The sequence below is a fragment of the Salvelinus alpinus genome, chromosome 7 (assembly GCF_045679555.1).
Source record: "Salvelinus alpinus chromosome 7, SLU_Salpinus.1, whole genome shotgun sequence".
Lineage (NCBI taxonomy): Eukaryota > Metazoa > Chordata > Actinopteri > Salmoniformes > Salmonidae > Salvelinus > Salvelinus alpinus.
In genome coordinates, this window is record NC_092092.1 from 71,239,713 (window position 1) to 71,257,588 (window position 17,876).

General features: G+C 47.4%; 1 protein-coding gene across 1 annotated transcript; it reads right to left on the reverse strand.

Moving 5' to 3' along the window:
• Nucleotides 1-4,675: 4,675 nt before the first annotated feature.
• On the reverse strand, nucleotides 4,676-16,961 carry LOC139581587 (vascular endothelial growth factor A-like). Its single transcript, XM_071411513.1, has 8 exons — nucleotides 15,850-16,961; nucleotides 13,350-13,395; nucleotides 12,970-13,166; nucleotides 12,002-12,075; nucleotides 11,846-11,878; nucleotides 10,910-10,981; nucleotides 8,080-8,265; nucleotides 4,676-7,886 (listed from the first exon to the last, which is right to left on the reverse strand). Exons 1-8 carry the CDS (start codon nucleotides 15,925-15,927, stop codon nucleotides 7,865-7,867), a joined length of 708 nt encoding a protein of 235 aa, XP_071267614.1. The 5' UTR covers nucleotides 15,928-16,961; the 3' UTR covers nucleotides 4,676-7,864.
• Nucleotides 16,962-17,876: the final 915 nt, after the last annotated feature.

A 17,876-nucleotide genomic window follows, 5' to 3' on the forward strand; every position in this document is an offset into this window, starting at 1 on the left:
TGAATACTTATGTGAATGTGATACCATTTTTATTTTCATTTTTTATAAATTAGCAATCATTTCTAAAAACCTGTTTTTGCTTTGTCATTATGGGGTATTGTGTGTAGATTGATAAGGGAAAACAACTATTTAATCCATTTTAGAATGAGCCTGTAACGAAACAAAATGTGGAATAAGTCAAGGAGTCTGAATACATACCGAATGTGCTGTATGGATCAGCCAAAAGGCAGGGGTCCACTTTCTCAAACTCTCAATCATACCATCACAGACTCATCTTTATCCTGACCATCTGTGCAAGCCTCGGGCTTCGAGAACTTCAACACACCTGCCACCTTGGATAATTCACTTTGAGAACTTCAACACACCTGCCACCTTGGATAATTCACTTTGAGAACTTCAACACACCTGCCACCTTGGATAATTCACCCTCATTCACTTCTATTTCTCCTCCAGATGTAGATCCGGCGTATGGCTTGCTCTGCTTACACTTTCCACCATTCTTCTTCGACAAACCATCTCTCTTTTCCCACCATCTTCAAACAACTCAAGCTCACCTTCTATCTCCCTCCCTCACTCTCTCTCTCTCTCCCTCTTCGACTATTTTCCCCCTCCATTCCTCCTCCATATTCCAAGTATGTCTCTTTATGATAATATTGCACTTTTACTAACATACATCTCCTCTTGCCCTCAAGGGTCTAGACTGTATTCAATTGAAACCTGCTTCATACGGAAGGGAAAACATTTCAGTAATTGAAAATTAAATGTTATGAACCAGTTAAATGTAACACTATGGTGAAAGGAAAGATATGCAAAGATAGTGTGGCCCTTACAGGGTATAGTGAAGATAACAGTGAATACCAAACTCCAGAATGTGAGAGGGGAAGGGAGGGAGACAAACAGAGGGAAGGCGATATAGCTACACAGATGAATACAGGTAGAGAGATAACATACAGGACTTGCTCAGATCTCATTCTATACCTACTGGCTCCCACATCTATACCTCAACAAGAGCTGGCATGTTCAGACCACAACTATGTCCTCACATATCTTCTCCCCCGCACCTCTCCTATACCCTCTCCTCTCTTTCCCTATAACCTAGACTCTCTGCCCGCCTCAACCTTTTCTGTGATAAAAGCCTATGTTCTCTGATAATGCAGGGGGAAAAACTAAACAATATCTGTGCATTTGAGTACATTAATATTGTAAATACATTTTACAATGTCTCAAATTGATGTAATGCATCTTCTTTTGGCTTTTATGTTCTCTAAAATTATAATTTTTAAACAATGAGTCAAAGCAGCACAGCGATGCATGTTTCCGTAACAGATAACACTGATTGTATTTTCTTTTGTTCACCAAAGTCACAGGGGACTAAAAACATAATTCATCTTCCTGTCAGAGAGACATGGTTGGCCATAGTCAACACACAGAACATACACACATTGTAGGCCTACAATGACATGCACTCCCTCTCCCACACACAGATACCATCTAACAACACACACAGTTCAGATACCGTCAACTACCTGCTTCAACACAGCTGCTGCTACAAAAGCAGAGGAAAACAAGCCTGAAGTTTATCATTAGAAAAATATAGCACTACTCCACACAGAGAAAATTGGAAAAATACAGGAAACCACTTTCACAGAGAGAGAGAGAGGGAGAAAGAGAGTGGGGTGAAATAGGGAGTGAAGGATAGAGAGGGAGAGAGGGGAGTGAGATAGGGAATGAAGGATAGAGAGAGAGAGAGAGAGAGAGAGGGGAGTGAGATAGGGAGTGAAGGATAGCGAGAGAGCAAAAGCAATGTCTTCTCATTATTTGTTGATTTCAAAAAAGCTTTTGACTCAATTTGGTATGAGAGTCTGCTATACAAATTGATGGAAAGCAGTGTTGGGGGAGAAACATACAACATTATACATCACACACATTTCTTTCCACAGGGCCATGGGGTGAGAGAGGTATGCAGCTTAAGCCCCACCCTATTCAACATATATATCAACAAATTGGCGAGAGCACTAAAACAGTCTGCAGCACCCGGCCTCAACCTACTAGAATCTGAAGTCAAATGACACCTGTTTGCTGATGATCTGGTGCTTCTGTCCCCAACCAAGGAGGGCCTAAAGCAGCACCTAGATCTTTTGCACATATTCTGTCAGACCTGGGCCCTGACAGTAAATCTAAGTAAGACAAAAATAATGGTGTTCCAAAAAAGGTCCAGTTACCAGGACCATAAATACAAATTCCATCTAGACACCGTTGTCCTAGAGAACAAAAAACACTATACATACCTCGGCCTAAACATCTGCGCCACAGGTAACTTACACAAAGCTCTGAACGATCTGATAGACAAGGCAAGAAGGGCCTTCTATGCCGTCAAAAGGAAGATAAAATACTTGAATCAGTTAAGGAACCCATAGCCCTTTATGGTTGTGAGGTCTGTGGTCCACTCAACAACCAGGAATTCACAAAATGGGACAAACACGAAAATGAGACTCTGCATGCAGAATTCTGCAAAAATATCCTCTGTCTACAACGTAAAACACCAAATAATGCAAGTGGAGCAGAATTAGGTTGATAACCGCTAATTATCAAAATCCAGAAAAGAGCCGTTAAATTCTACAACCACCTAAAATGAAGCGATTCCCAAACCTTGCATAACAAAGCCATCACCTAGAGAGAAATAAACCTGGAGAAAAGTCCCCTAAGCAAGCTGGTCCTGGAGCTCTGTTCACAAACAGACCCCACAGAGCCCCAGGACAGCAACACAATTAGACCCAACCAAATCATGAGAAAAAGATAATTACTTAACACACTGGTAGGAACTTATAAAAAAAACTGAGCAAACTGGAATGCTATTTGGCCCTAAACAGAGAGTACACAGTGGCAGAATACCTGACCACTGTGAGTGACCCAAAATTAAGGAAAGCTTTGACTACGTACAGACCGTGATCATAGCCTTGCTATTGAGAAAGTCTGCCATAGGCAGACCTGGCTCTCAAGTAAGTCAGGCTTTGTGCACACTGTCCACAAAATGAGGTGGAAACTGAGCTGCACTTCATAACCTCCTGCCAAATGTATGACCATATTAAAGACACATATTTCCCTCAGATTATACAGACCCAACAAATCCAATTTTGATAAACTCCCATATCTATTGGGTGAAATACAAGTGTGCCATCACAGCAGCAAGATTTGTGACCTGTTGCCACAAGAAAAGGGCAACCAGTGAAGAACAAACACCATTGTAAATACAACCCATAATAATGTTTATTTTCCCTTTTGTAATTTAACTATTTGCACATCGTTACAACACTGTATATAGTCATAATATGACATTTGAAATGTCTCTATTCCTTTGGAAACATGTTTCCCATGCCAATAAAGCCATTTGAATTGAATTGAAAGAGAGAAAGAGAGGGGAGAGAGCGAGAGAGAGCGAGAGCGAGAGAGAAAGAGGGGAGCGAGAGCGAGAGCGAGAGCGAGAGCGAGAGCGAGAGCGAGAGAGAGAGGAGGATGAGGAGTTTCAGGGACACATCACAACAAGTCATTGGTTCTCAGGGGCATCACCATCGTAGCAGACACAGTAAGTTCCAATATTACTCTTCACCAACATAACAAGGTTCTGGGGCATTTTCAGAGAGTAGACAACGTTTTTACAACAAAAAAAGAGATGAATCCTTGTCTCCTGATGGATGAGTCACTCTCTCTTCCTCCCTCTCTCCCTCTGTTCCCCTAATCTTGTGCAGGGGTCTATATTTAGTCACTGGCAGGATGCCCTTCGAGACAGGTAGGCCAGGCAGCATCAGCCTTGAGCTCACTCTCACTGGAGCCCACTCTGTCTTTCTCTCAGTGTGGGCCCCAAAAGATGAACTGCATCACTGAGAGAGATAGAAGAGGAGAGAGAGAGACAGAGAGAGAGATAGAAGAGGAGAGAGAGAGAGACAGAGAGAGAGACAGAGAGAGAGACAGAGAGAGAGACAGAGAGAGAGACAGAGAGAGAGACAGAGAGAGAGACAGAGACAGAGACAGAGACAGAGACAGAGACAGAGACAGAGACAGAGAGAGAGAGAGAGAGAAAGAGAGAGAGAAAGAGCGAGACAGAGAGAAAGAGAGACAGAGCTGCCTATCTCAGGGTGGGGAGGACCCCAAAAGATGAACTGCATCACTGAGAGAGATAGAGAGACTGGATGGGAAAGCATTACTCCTCTTAGAAGCCAATTCCAAGATATCATCTGCTAATGGAAATTGCACTGTCACTGCCTCACAACCTCTGACATGAAAAGTCAATATGAGGACGATTGAGTATATTCCCATAAAATCACATTATCATCACTCGTTTGAAGATGAAAATAATTGCCACTCAGCAGTACACACACAGACAGTGACGTAGACCCCCCCCCCCTCCCCCCCTCCGTGCGGCTGACTCAGCGCAGTTCATGTGAGGAGGAGGCAATATTATTTCTCATATCACGTCACTCACACTCTCTATCCCTCCGTCCTTCACTCCCGGGGTGTCACTCTAATCATCAGCCTGTTTATCTTTCATTACTGTTCAGAGAGATGAAAGAGAAGAGAGGAATGAAGAAAAGGGAGGAGGGAGGTTGGCAAAAAAGGGATGACGTCAAAGTGATTACGGGAAGGACATTGGAAGCATTGGAGAGACTACCAATAACAATACATTTTACGAAAAATAAGACGTTTCATTTAATAATATCTGGAACATTGTATCATGGTTGTTTTGAACATTTCCTGGTGGTATTAACATCTTCAATAGGACAGTATGCTTTGTTTACATAGACATCGAGTTGATTAATCAGACATAATATAGGCCTACTCTGCATGGTACAGACAGTTGCACACTTACATCAGATTGGGCACAAAAGGTGTAGCAGCATAAATAGTATCAGTGATATATATACACATCACAACGCATTTGTAATTGTAAAGTCTAACATGGGAGTATAGTTGGAATGAATTACAAGACATTCTAAAGTATGCTCTACATTATACACAAGATGGTGGTTGGTTATAAGACAGAATATATTATTATGTATGTTTAGTCAGGGTCTGCCTGCTATAGCTGAGTATAAGACCATGGGGGCTAGAATAGGTCTACCTGGACAGTCTACAGTATATAGGGTATGTGCTAGACTCGCTTTGTCAAACTCATGGGTCTACAACAAGGTGGTTGAGGGAAGACTGGGTGCGTGCAGACAAGAGGAGCAACCAGCACATTCATTTGGACTATGTCATGGACATGGGTAGTATACTACTGCTTGAATAGAGCATTTAGTCCCTTCTAGAAGTGTCTTTCTGTAACTGGCAAGTTTCCTGTCGACCAACACACAGCTAGACAATGACGCTTTGCGAAATATACCATGGGGGTTTTGGGTTGGCATTCATTGGCCACCATTCAGAGGAGAGGAGCTCACAGATGCTTCCAGCTATAGGGAGGGGAGGCAAATTCAATAGAGCTGTGTCTGGTCTGACTGCCCTCACAGGACCAACCTCAGAGCCTGAATTCAAACACACTTTTCACATACAGCTCACAAATCCTCAGCTATATATCTGTTAACAGGCAGAGTTCAGACGAATCGCTGATATGTTGTCAGAGTTTTATCTCATATTTTGGAGAGGAATCTGCTACAACTTCAGCTAAAATACTCATATGCTCATCTCAGTCTCTGAATCAGAGACCATACTTATTGCTTAGTGAAAAGAGACTTTTCAGACTGAGTTCGAAATAAAATAACAATATAAAAGGAATGTCAGAGGAATAACATTTGGAATATGACACAGGCTCAGGGTTTACATGAGGGGGGTTCCAGAACTGCTAACAAGAGGTACAGATTGGAAGCTTGAACAATGTTAAGTAGAAATGAACTATTTTCAGTGTTGAATGGGGTTCTAACCAATATTGTAGCTGTATCCTAACCCCACAGCTCTACGCATCCCACACAGACAGAGAACTAAATGGTTTATTTTTACTGCAGTGGGAATGGGTATTTGCTAGACATTATTTTTCTGGTGATTATTTTAGTTACCCATTAGAATGTATATTGTGTCCTATTTTGTGGCCATTGAGAACTCTCTCCCTGTTTAAAATTCTACACAGGTGGCGATATGTTTAAATGCCTGATGTCTACATAGTGGTCTTCGTCGGCCACCCAGAGGGACTCTTTATGTAGACGGATTATGGACAAATAAAAACAAAACAAAGAAACATTCCACAATATACAACATCTAATAAGTCAACTGTACAAAATTATGCCAAAATATAACAAATTATACAAAGAAAATTAAACAGAAACAAACATTTGGACTTATTTAGACTCTTAAATTGCATTCACTTCTAATCAGAAGTGTGTGTATGTGTGTGTGAACCCTTGGACCATAGCCAAGCCTCATCATTGTCATTCCCCTCACTGCCCTGTCGGCGTGAACAGCTCTTTCACTCCGGAGCGGAGAGATTGAGACAAAAACCAAATCAAACAGATGACAGAACACCCCTCAATGATCCAGCCTGTGAAACCCCTCAGGGATCCAGCCTGTGAAACCCCTCAGGGATCCAGCCTGTGAAACCCCTCAGGGATCCAGCCTGTGAAACCCCTCAGGGATCCAGCCTGTGAAACCCCTCAGGGATCCAGCCTGTGAAACCCCTCAGGGATCCAGCCTGTGAAACCCCTCAGGGATCCAGCCTGTGAAGCCCCTCAGGGATCCAGCCTGTGAAGCCCCTCAGGGATCCAGCCTGTGAAGCCCCTCAGGGATCCAGCCTGTGAAGCCCCTCAGGGATCCAGCCTGTGAAGCCCCTCAGGGATCCAGCCTGTGAAGCCCCTAAGGGATCCAGCCTGTGAAGCCCCTCAGGGATCCAGCCTGTGAAGCCCCTCAGGGATCCAGCCTGTGAAGCCCCTCAGGGATCCAGCCTGTGACCATATGCTGTGAATGAGAGAGACTAACGGTGGCAGGTTAACCCATCTGTGCCATTCAGTGTGTAGACCACACAGATACAGTCTATGCAGCTATTCAACTCACTTAGCTATAGGTCCATGGGGTATCCCTGACGGCTTTATACACACAACAACTAGCTGGTACGTGTGTGCATGCGTGTGTGTACATGTGTGCGTGTGTGCATGTGTGCGTGTGTGCATGTGTGTCCGTTCACTATTCTATATCCTTACTGCACCTTAATGACTTGACCCTGGAATCATTCTCCTATCGGGGTCTCCCTGTACACTAAATATAACACACGTATCAATATCAGGATCATTATGTCTGTTGCCATTGTCTTTCTGCAAAACAGTCCAATACAGTCCCTCTCTCTCTGTGGCAGTTCATGGGCAAAACTGACCCACCGTGTCTATGAAGACAACAAAACTCAACATGAACATGTCTGTTAAATCTGATCTGTGATCAGTCTTTAAATCCTCTTCATGTCCAAAGTCCCAATGTCCCATACAGCATTGGAGGTGTGAGTGTTGAATTCTGTCTAGTCCACAACTAACGTCCTGGCGACCCACTACCTCACATCGCCCTCATGTTACCAGACATCTAAACTGTGCTTTACATTTGGTCCCATCATTTACTCTTGTGAAGGAGAGTGTTACATACATGTTGATTGGACGATAGCAGCTAAGCGCCTGAAGAAGCTGTGTGATGAGACTGACTACACATATACAGCTCTACACACAGGTACATATATTTACGTTGTAATACTGCACTGACTTGGTGGTTCTGGAGGACAAGGAAGAGGAGAGTTAGGGGTACATCCTCCACTCCTCTTTGTTCCCCAGACTTCTGCTGAGCATGGATGAGAGTGGATGAGCATGGATGAGAGTGAGTCTGGAACCAGCGGAGAGAAAGAGCATCACCCTCTCCTGGCCTCACATCTAAAACAAAAATGAAACAAGAGAGAGAGTTTAGATCAGATTGATTAAATGTGTAATGTTGGGATGTGGTTTAGCTATGTTTGAATGTGGTTGTGATGCATGGTCACAGTTGATACTACATCTCTGGTAATGGTTCAAACTCTCCTTCTATGGCTCTGGTTCTGAAGGTGGTTTGCTGTCACTGGACACTGACCTGCAGAGGTGCTGGTTGAGTCTCCTCCCTTTCTGACTGCAGTTCTCTGCGGTCACGTTGCAGCGACACCGACACGAATGCAAATTGAGTGTCCACTTCCTCCCAGGACAGGGGGTACATCGAGGGCCTGGCAAGGGAGATGGGGTGGTCGGGGGAGGAGAGGGCGTAGTGGGGGGAGAGGAGGGTCTGGGGCGGTAAGGAGAATAGAACAAATACTGCAACTTTAAAACAGACACCAGTGGCTTTCAAACCTAATGTTCCACATAGGATTCAAGAGGAATAAAGCTGTCCCTGTGCCCATTGCAGTAGACTTCCTCTTGTCTGAGAGGCCCTTTAATGTGCCATTGGCTGGGATTCCCATTAGGGAGTTAACCTCAGTCTGTCTAAGTGAGCCCATCCACGACTGAGTTAACTCACCCTGGCCTGTCTGGGAGGCTAATGGACTTCTTCAATGAAGTGATATAATTAATGAAGCAGATACAGAGAGGCCATCTTTGTGTGGGCCTGGCTGAGTGGTCATGGCTGGGTTGCCACAGAAAGAGCGGGAGGAGGTGGTGGCTGTGCTGCCACAGAGAGAGAGGGAGGAGGTGGTGGCTGGGCTGCACAGAGAGAGAGGGAGGAGGTGGTGGCTGGGTTGCCACAGAGAGAGAGGGAGGTGGTGGTGGCTGGGTTGCCACAGAGAGAGAGAGGAGGTGGTGGCTGGGCTGCACAGAGAGAGAGGGAGGAGGTGGTGGCTGGGCTGCCACAGAGAGAGACGGAGGAGGTGGTGGCTGGGCTGCCACAGAGAGAGAGGGAGGATGTGGTGGCTGTGTTGCCACAGAGAGAGAGGGAGGTGGTGGTGGCTGGGATGCCACAGAGAGAGAGAGGAGGTGGTGGCTGGGTTGCCACAGAGAGAGAGGGAGGAGGTGGTGGCTGGGTTGCCACAGAGAGAGACGGAGGAGGTGGTGGCTGGGCTGCCACAGAGAGAGAGGGAGGATGTGGTGGCTGTGTTGCCACAGAGAGAGACGGAGGTGGTGGTGGCTGGGATGCCACAGAGAGAGAGAGGAGGTGGTGGCTGGGTTGCCACAGAGAGAGAGGGAGGAGGTGGTGGCTGGGTTGCCATAGAGAGAGAGGGAGGAGGTGGTGGCTGGGTTGCCACAGAGAGAGAGGGAGGTGGTGGTGGCTGGGTTGCCACAGAGAGAGAGAGGAGGTGGTGGCTGGGTTGCCACAGAGAGAGAGGGAGGATGTGGTGGCTGGGTTGCCACAGAGAGAGAGAGAGGAGGTGGTGGCTGGGTTGCCACAGAGAGAGAGGGAGGAGGAGGTGGCTGGGTTGCCACAGAGAGAGAGGGAGGATGTGGTGGCTGGGTTGCCACAGAGAGAGAGAGAGGAGGTGGTGGCTGGGTTGCCACAGAGAGAGAGGGAGGTGGTGGCGGCTGGGTTGCCATAGAGAGAGGGGGAGGAGGTGGTGGCTGGGTTGCCACAGAGAGAGAGGGAGGATGTGGTGGCTGGGCTGCCACAGAGAGAGACGGAGGAGGTGGTGGCTGGGCTGCCACAGAGAGAGAGGGAGGATGTGGTGGCTGGGCTGCCACAGAGAGAGACGGAGGAGGTGGTGGCTGGGCTGCCACAGAGAGAGACGGAGGAGGTGGTGGCTGGGCTGCCACAGAGAGAGAGGGAGGTGGTGGTGGCTGGGATGCCACAGAGAGAGAGAGGAGGTGGTGGCTGGGTTGCCACAGAGAGAGAGGGAGGAGGTGGTGGCTGGGTTGCCACAGAGAGAGAGGGAGGAGGTGGTGGCTGGGTTGCCACAGAGAGAGAGAGGAGGTGGTGGCTGGGTTGCCACAGAGAGAGGGAGGTGGTGGTGGCTGGGTTGCCACAGAGAGAGAGAGGAGGTGGTGGCTGGGTTGCCACAGAGAGAGAGGGAGGATGTGGTGGCTGGGTTGCCACAGAGAGAGAGGGAGGAGGTGGCGGCTGGGTTGCCATAGAGAGAGGGGGAGGAGGTGGTGGCTGGGTTGCCACAGAGAGCGAGGGAGGAGGTGGCGGCTGGGTTGCCATAGAGAGAGGGGGAGGAGGTGGTGGCTGGGCTGGCACTGAGAGGAGGGAGGAGGTGGTGGCTGGGTTGCCACGGAGAGGGAGGGAGGAGGTGGTGGCTGGGCTGCCACAGAGAGGGAGGGAGGTGGTGGCTGGATTGCCACAGAGAGGGAGGGAGGTGGTGGCTGGATTGCCACAGAGAGAGAGGGAGGAGGTGGTGGCTGGGCTGGCACAGAGAGAGAGGGAGGAGGAGGTGGTGGCTGGGCTGGCACAGAGAGAGAGGGAGGAGGTGGTGGTGGCTGGGCTGGCACAGAGAGAGAGGGAGGAGGTGGTGGCTGGGCTGGCACAGAGAGAGAGGGAGGAGGAGGTGGTGGCTGGGCTGGCACAGAGAGAGAGGGAGGAGGTGGTGGCTGGGCTGGCACAGAGAGAGAGGGAGGAGGTGGTGGCTGGGCTGGCACAGAGAGAGAGGGAGGGGGTGGTGGCTGGGTTGCCACAGAGATAATTAGTCACCAAATTGGCATCAAATTAGGCAGATTACACACCTGCCAGTAACTCAATGGGATCTGATCTGAGTGAAGGATGGGCCTGAGAGACACTGAGTGAACTCTGACCCCTATAAGAGGACATAGCTGACAGCAGCATGATGGGTGGAGAATTGAAGAAGAAGGGCTGAATTCACTTTTTCTGCTGTGTGGAGTGATTTTCTTGGAATTATTTGTGCGTACCCACAGAGAAACAGACAGTTGCTTAGACTCGTGCATAAAGCTTTATGTAAATAAAGAAGCAACAACTCAGGAGTTAATTTAGCATGTTTAGTTGAACTTACATAGTTCCACTTTTCTTTCGTTTGGATTTTCCTCTCTCCCTCTTCCTGCCTTTCCTCAGAGGCTTTGCAGGCCTGTTAGTCAGAGACATACATCTGTGTCAAACAATTTATCACAATAGCAGATCAAAATCTAAATAGATACATTATAGACTGAGTTAAATGCCTCTAATTCCATTATTTGTGGGATTCCCTTAAAGTCCAACAGCCTTATTAGAAAATAAAATGTCTGCCTCCGTCTCCCTTTCAAGCTTTCACTCTTGGGCCAGTAACTGAAAGGTTGCTAGATCGAATCCCCGAGCTGAAAAGGTCAAATTATGTTGTTCTGCCCCTGAACAAGGCAGTTAACCCACTGTTCCTAGGCTGTCATTGTAAAATAAGAATTTGTTCTTAACTGACTTGCCTAGTTAAATAAAGGTTAAATAATAAATAAATAAAAACCTATTTTTACTCTCTCTCTTTCTCTCTATCCCTCTGTTTTCACTCTTTCCCTAACATTCCCTCTCTGTGGGCCTTGACCTCTGTCCAGCTCTGTTGGTCTAAGGCTAGCTAGTCACTCTGCCACTAGGTCAGGGGTGGGCTGGGGCTTCCAAACATGTAGCCTTCTCTGTATGGTCAAAAGCCTTGCCTTAGCGTCTTCTCAGAAATACTATAAAATAACATGGTGTAATAATAATAATGTTGTATAGAAATAGAAACTTCGATCTGCTTTGGTAATTGCTCTCAGAGCACTCACTCAGCACAAAGGGTAAGATATCTCTATGGAGACAGTGGCATGTGAACTGTCCCATGGGATATTAGGCTAGTGCTCGAGCATCCAAAAGACGAAACTCACTAAGCTAGATGTACACAGAAACAGATACCCAAACACACACTAAGAGACACACACAAAGACAAACACAAATGGACACAGACAGCCACATACATACAGTACTGTACCTGGTAGGGGCTGATTGAAGATTCTCTTTTAGTCTACAGGGAAAGAGAGCGGGTTATTTGACACACACAGAGAATGCAGTCATGCATAGACCACGTGTGTGTGTGTGTGTGTGTGTGTGTGTGTGTGTGTGTGTGTGTGTGTGTGTGTGTGCTCACCTGCACTCACACTGGCTGTGCTCAACGAAGTCCAGCTCAATGAGCTCATGCTTCATAAAGGAGGTCTTCATTAGCTGCAGAGTACAAAGACACAAACTACGGTTACAAATCATTCATGTGTGAGAGTGTGTACCTCCATGGTGATAGAGTGTGTGAGTGTGTACCTCCATGGTGATAGAGTGTGTACCTCCATGGTGATAGAGTGTGTACCTCCATGGTGATAGAGTGTGTACCTCCATGGTGATAGAGTGTGTACCTCCATGGTGATAGAGTGTGTACCTCCATGGTGATAGAGTGTGTACCTCCATGGTGATAGAGTGTGTACCTCCATGGTGATAGAGTGTGTACCTCCATGGTGATAGTGTGTACCTCCATGGTGATAGAGTGTGTACCTCCATGGTGATAGAGTGTGTACCTCCATGGTGATAGAGTGCGTACCTCCATGGTGATAGAGTGCGTACCTCCATGGTGATAGAGTGTGTACCTCCATGGTGATAGAGTGTGTACCTCCATGGTGATAGAGTGTGTACCTCCATGGTGATAGAGTGTGTACCTCCATGGTGATAGAGTGTGTACCTCCATGGTGATAGAGTGTGTACCTCCATGGCGATAGAGTGTGTACCTCCATGGTGATAGAGTGTGTGAGTGTGTACCTCCATGGTGATAGAGTGTGTACCTCCATGGTGATAGAGTGTGTACCTCCATGGTGATAGAGTGTGTACCTCCATGGTGATAGAGTGTGTACCTCCATGGTGATAGAGTGTGTACCTCCATGGTGATAGAGTGTGTACCTCCATGGTGATAGAGTGTGTACCTCCATGGTGATAGAGTGTGTACCTCCATGGTGATAGAGTGTGTGAGTGTGTACCTCCATGGTGATAGAGTGTGTACCTCCATGGTGATAGAGTGTGTACCTCCATGGTGATAGAGTGTGTACCTCCATGGTGATAGAGTGTGTGAGTGTGTACCTCCATGGTGATAGAGTGTGTGAGTGAGGGCACACACTCCAGTGCCTCGTCGGAGCAGCACCCATCACAGCGGCGGACCGACACACAGGAAGGCACGAAGAGGTGATGCGTCTCTCCCGGCAACTCCTGCCACACCTCCACCAGGGTATCTCTGGGCTCACAACCACTCCGAGAGTACACCTCCAACCACCGACGCACTGGAGGGAGGGAGAGCGAGAAATGTCAGATGAATAGGTTTGACAAGGTCACTAACACATCACAAATCTAGTCATAATGTATTCATTCTCACTTTATGAATCTCAACTCTGTTATTCATACACACACAGTTACTCATCATCAGCCTGTTCATATATGGTGGTGTGATTATCACAGGGGGATACCTTCTCTAGATTTGGGGGTGGTGTCCGCAGGTCTCCAGTGGGCTAGCTGGAAGAGCAGAGGCAGAAGAAGAGGTGTGTCAGGTGGTAAATCCCTGCATGTTTTTAACCTTATATAGAGAGACGACCCCTAGTACCCCACAGCCCCTCGTAGCCCACAGCCCCACGTACGCTCTCATGCTCTACACTGATACCGAATACCTTAGCCAGGTGAGTAACACAAAAAAAAATACTATGTAGTTTACACACACACACACAAAACACAAGCACACACAGACGCACGCACGCAAACACATCACACACACCCAGCCACCCACCCACCCACGCAACGTCATTATTAGATCTGAGTGGACCAGGGCCACTGCTGAGAGAATGTAGACTTCGCCCAACCGCCCCACCCTGCCCCTGTGCTCTCTCTACAGTTTCTGGTTTGGCCCCATTTCATTTGGAGTTCACCGATGTGTGTGTGGCCATTTTGTGAACACATATACTGTAGTGTCTGAGCAACAAGAAACATGTCAGATCACACGGGGGTTTCATTCATACCACAAATCAATCTGCACAAAACATCCCCAGGAGTCGGGCGGGCTATAGCTCCACAGACTGGCCCCTAGGAGGAGTATGGAGGGCTATAGCTCCACAGACTGGCCCCTAGGAGGAGTAGGGCGGGCTATAGCTCCACAGACTGGCCCCTAGGAGGAGTAGGGCGGGCAATAGCTCCACAGACTGGCCCCTAGGAGGAGTATGGAGGGCTATAGCTCCACAGACTGGCCCCTAGGAGGAGTAGGGTGGGCTATAGCTCCACAGACTGGCCCCTAGGAGGAGTAGGGTGGGCAATAGCTCCACAGACTGGCCCCTAGGAGGAGTAGGGCGGGCTATAGCTCCACAGACTGGCCCCTAGGAGAAGTAGGGTGGGCTATAGCTCCACAGACTGGCCCCTAGGAGGAGTAGGGCGGGCTATAGCTCCACAGACTGGCCCCTAGGAGAAGTAGGGTGGGCTATAGCTCCACAGACTGGCCCCTAGGAGAAGTAGGGTGGGCTATAGCTCCACAGACTGGCCCCTAGGAGGAGTAGGGCGGCTATAGCTCCACAGACTGGCCCCTAGGAGGAGTAGGGCGGGCTATAGCTCCACAGACTGGCCCCTAGGAGAAGTAGGGTGGGCTATAGCTCCACAGACTGGCCCCTAGGAGAAGTAGGGTGGGCTATAGCTCCACAGACTGGCCCCTAGGAGGAGTAGGGCGGCTATAGCTCCACAGACTGGCCCCTAGGAGGAGTAGGGTGGGCTATAGCTCCACAGACTGGCCCCTAGGAGGAGTAGGGCGGGCTATAGCTCCACAGACTGGCCCCTAGGAGGAGTAGGGCAGGCTATAGCTCCACAGACTGGCCCCTAGGAGGAGTAGGGTGGGCTATAGCTCCACAGACCAGCCCCTGGGAGGAGTAGGGTGGGCTCTAGCTCCACAGACCAGCCCCTAGGAGGAGTAGGGTGGGCTATAGCTCCACAGACCGGCCCCTAGGAGGAGTAGGGTGGGCTCTAGCTCCACAGACCAGCCCCTAGGAGGAGTAGGGTGGGCTCTAGCTCCACAGACTAGCCCCTAGGAGGAGTTGATACTGTCACCCCAAGTGTGTGTTCGTTGTACTGTTCCCAGAGAAAACTATTCCCCTCCAGTCTGGTTGCATCTGTTCCTGGCTGACACTGGCATTGGCACAGTCTCACTCTCTCTGTGTCTCTCCCTCTCTGACACACACACAAGTAATGTAAACAGTGCCAGCCAACACAGTGCCAGCTGCAGCATCAGAGTCTAAGACCTAACTGCCACAATTAACCCAGCTTTCCCCCAGGGGGACGAGTAGAAAAAGCCGTTGTGACCACTGTGTGTGTGTGTGTGTGTGTGTGTGTGTGTGTGTGTGTGTGTGTGTGTGTGAGAGAGAGAGAGAGATGTGGGCCCCAATGCAACATGATTCCCAGGACCTCCAATCTGATATATACCACGGCCACGCAGCTCAATCAGGGCAGCTTCAGGTCACTACATGTTCTTGATATAAAACCAATCTGCCATGTGAAGAGTTGTGTGTCTGAGAGTCTATTATGTTGGCTAATTATTATCCATCCCCATATGTCACTCATGTACAGTACATCTACCTTGTGTTAAAAGAACATGTCAGTCATTCTGACAGAGTTGTGCCACATTGTGCCTATCCATACATGGTACATGATTCTACCATTAGTCAACAGGGTACATTCTCTAGGAGAGTGAGAGGTGCACCACAGAATTCTGTAAACCTTCATAAGCTCAGAGCGTCAATGACCGTGGGGGTAAGCTCCAAACACACAAAGATCAGTTGTATACTGCTCCTAAAGTCACTGTATTCCCATCTTTATTTTCCCTTCAAATAAACCAGATGTTTTGTTGCATAATACAGACAAAGGAATAAAAACATCTAAACTCCTGAGATTTCCATGCAAACAATTGTCTACCAGAGTGTAGTTAGTTATTTGACATACCTTGGCATGGGACGTGGGTATTCTGGAGAGCAAGAGGAACTGAAACATTCCTAGAATAACTTGAAGCATAATCCCCATTGTGCAGAACTCCAAAAAGCCTAATTTCCGTAAATGAATTGATGATTTTCTTTTCTCTTTTCACTCCACTCAATCAATATTCAATCTGCAGTCCTTAGGTTCCATGTTATGGATTGACAGCCGGGGTGGCATTCCCTTCCCGTTTGTTAAGAACGTGAAATATATGAATTTATACAAATAAGTCATTATGAATCCGTCTATAGCAAATGAGTAGGCTAACACTCAAATGAGTGGCTTGAGATTGTAACTTAATTAATCAACAATTGCACAATGTATTTGGCTACAATAAAACAATTTATAATCCAATGCCATCAATCGACCTAATCATTCTTGGCAATCAAGCGCACACATATGATGCCTGCATATTGACAAATAGCCTAATTTAATCAATCTCAGTCGTTCACGTTCAATTCAATACAGTTTGGTTGCATCTATTTTACTGAGAGTTGTGTGAACTTTGAATGATGGCCACCAATATTCCAAAGCTAGAGGTTCGGGTATGTAACCCGGTTACATTCGCCCATTGTTGGCCAGAAACCCATGAAACGGTCCGTGGTTGAGCGTCAGTAGTAGCGTGACTACAGGTCCATTTATAGTCCCGATAAGATATTTTGCGATATTGTATCCTTGTCTCTAAAAACGTTTAAAAAGGACAAAAAGCCCTTATTTACGATCCAACACTAATGTTTTGAATCACATAGGCTACGGTGCCGAACGCACATTTCATGACACTGCGTAGCCTATCCACAGCGGTGTCTCTGAGAAATAGCCTAGATGACGTTTCGTTGAAGACGCATGTGCCGCCGCGACTTATCCTTTTGTCCTCTTTGATAATATCATATTGAAGTTAATGGTGCCAGAGCAGTCCACAAAGAGAATGGTCCTTGACAGCGTCTCTTGGTCTGTTATGATTGGTTGCTCATGTCCTTTGCCCTTCAGATCACAATTAAAAGGCGCACTCCACTCGACGCACTCCGAATTCCGCGTAACCTTTGCACTGCCAACTTTTTCAAAATGACATGGACGCACCCGCGCACTGGACACAGGTGAACGTCGCCCTTCAATTCGTCATTCAGCAGGTCAATCAATAATGTACCACTCCACTTTCTCAGCCACACAATACATTTTTTAATAACGATACAATAAAGGGGGTAATTTTATTGCACTAAGATCTCTTTATATCATTCACCCAAATCCACATCCAAGCTCTCACAGACAGACACATAAAACACACAGCCCAATAACTGATCACCCCCAGTGAATTGATATTAATCATTTATTTGATTGGAATAATACATTTGCACAACTAATTTAGGTCACAGTCAGAGGCTTACAAAACCTTGATCAGCAGCACTAGGTCACAGTCAGAGGCTTACAAAACCTTGATCAGCAGCACTAGGTCACAGTCAGAGGCTTACAAAACCGTGATCAGCAGCACTAGGTCACAGTCAGAGGCTTACAAAACCTTGATCAGCAGCACTAGGTCACAGTCAGAGGCTTACAAAACCTTGATCAGCAGCCCAGACTGTACAGTAAACTCTGTCTCCCATCAGTTTGTCTTTACATCAACAGAAGAGTCTCTGTCAGTGTGGTGTGTTTTGGTTATGAGGGGGCACTTGTGCACTACATGGGGGATGTGGGTATGCGGGGACCTGTTATCTCCTGTGGTTTCAGCTAAGGCCTTGAGAAACAACAGAAGGCCATAGAGTCATTAACACACACTGCACCACTCGCTCACTTCCAAACCTGACCTGACATGTGAGAGTGGAATCAGGTGAGAAACAAACTCAAAATGAAACATTGGATGTTGTTGGTTGAGATCAGAGGAACAGTGCAATCATTGCATGAATCCACGACACCGTGAAGAGTTAAGGCTGTCATTAAACATCACTGAAACACAATCTGTGACTTATGGTAAGTGTCTGTTGGCCGTAACCACAGCAATAAAT

Bases quoted from the DNA above. Each gene is read 5' to 3' on its own strand.
- LOC139581587 (XM_071411513.1), bottom strand. From the start codon at position 15,927: ATGGGGATTATGCTTCAAGTTATTCTAGGAATGTTTCAGTTCCTCTTG. The intron at 10,982-11,845 runs GTACAGTACTGT...TCTGACTAACAG, and splicing joins CTTCAATCAGCCCCTACCAG to GCCTGCAAAGCCTCTGAGGA. The intron at 7,887-8,079 runs GTCAGTGTCCAG...TTTTTGTTTTAG, and splicing joins CTCAACCAGCACCTCTGCAG to ATGTGAGGCCAGGAGAGGGT.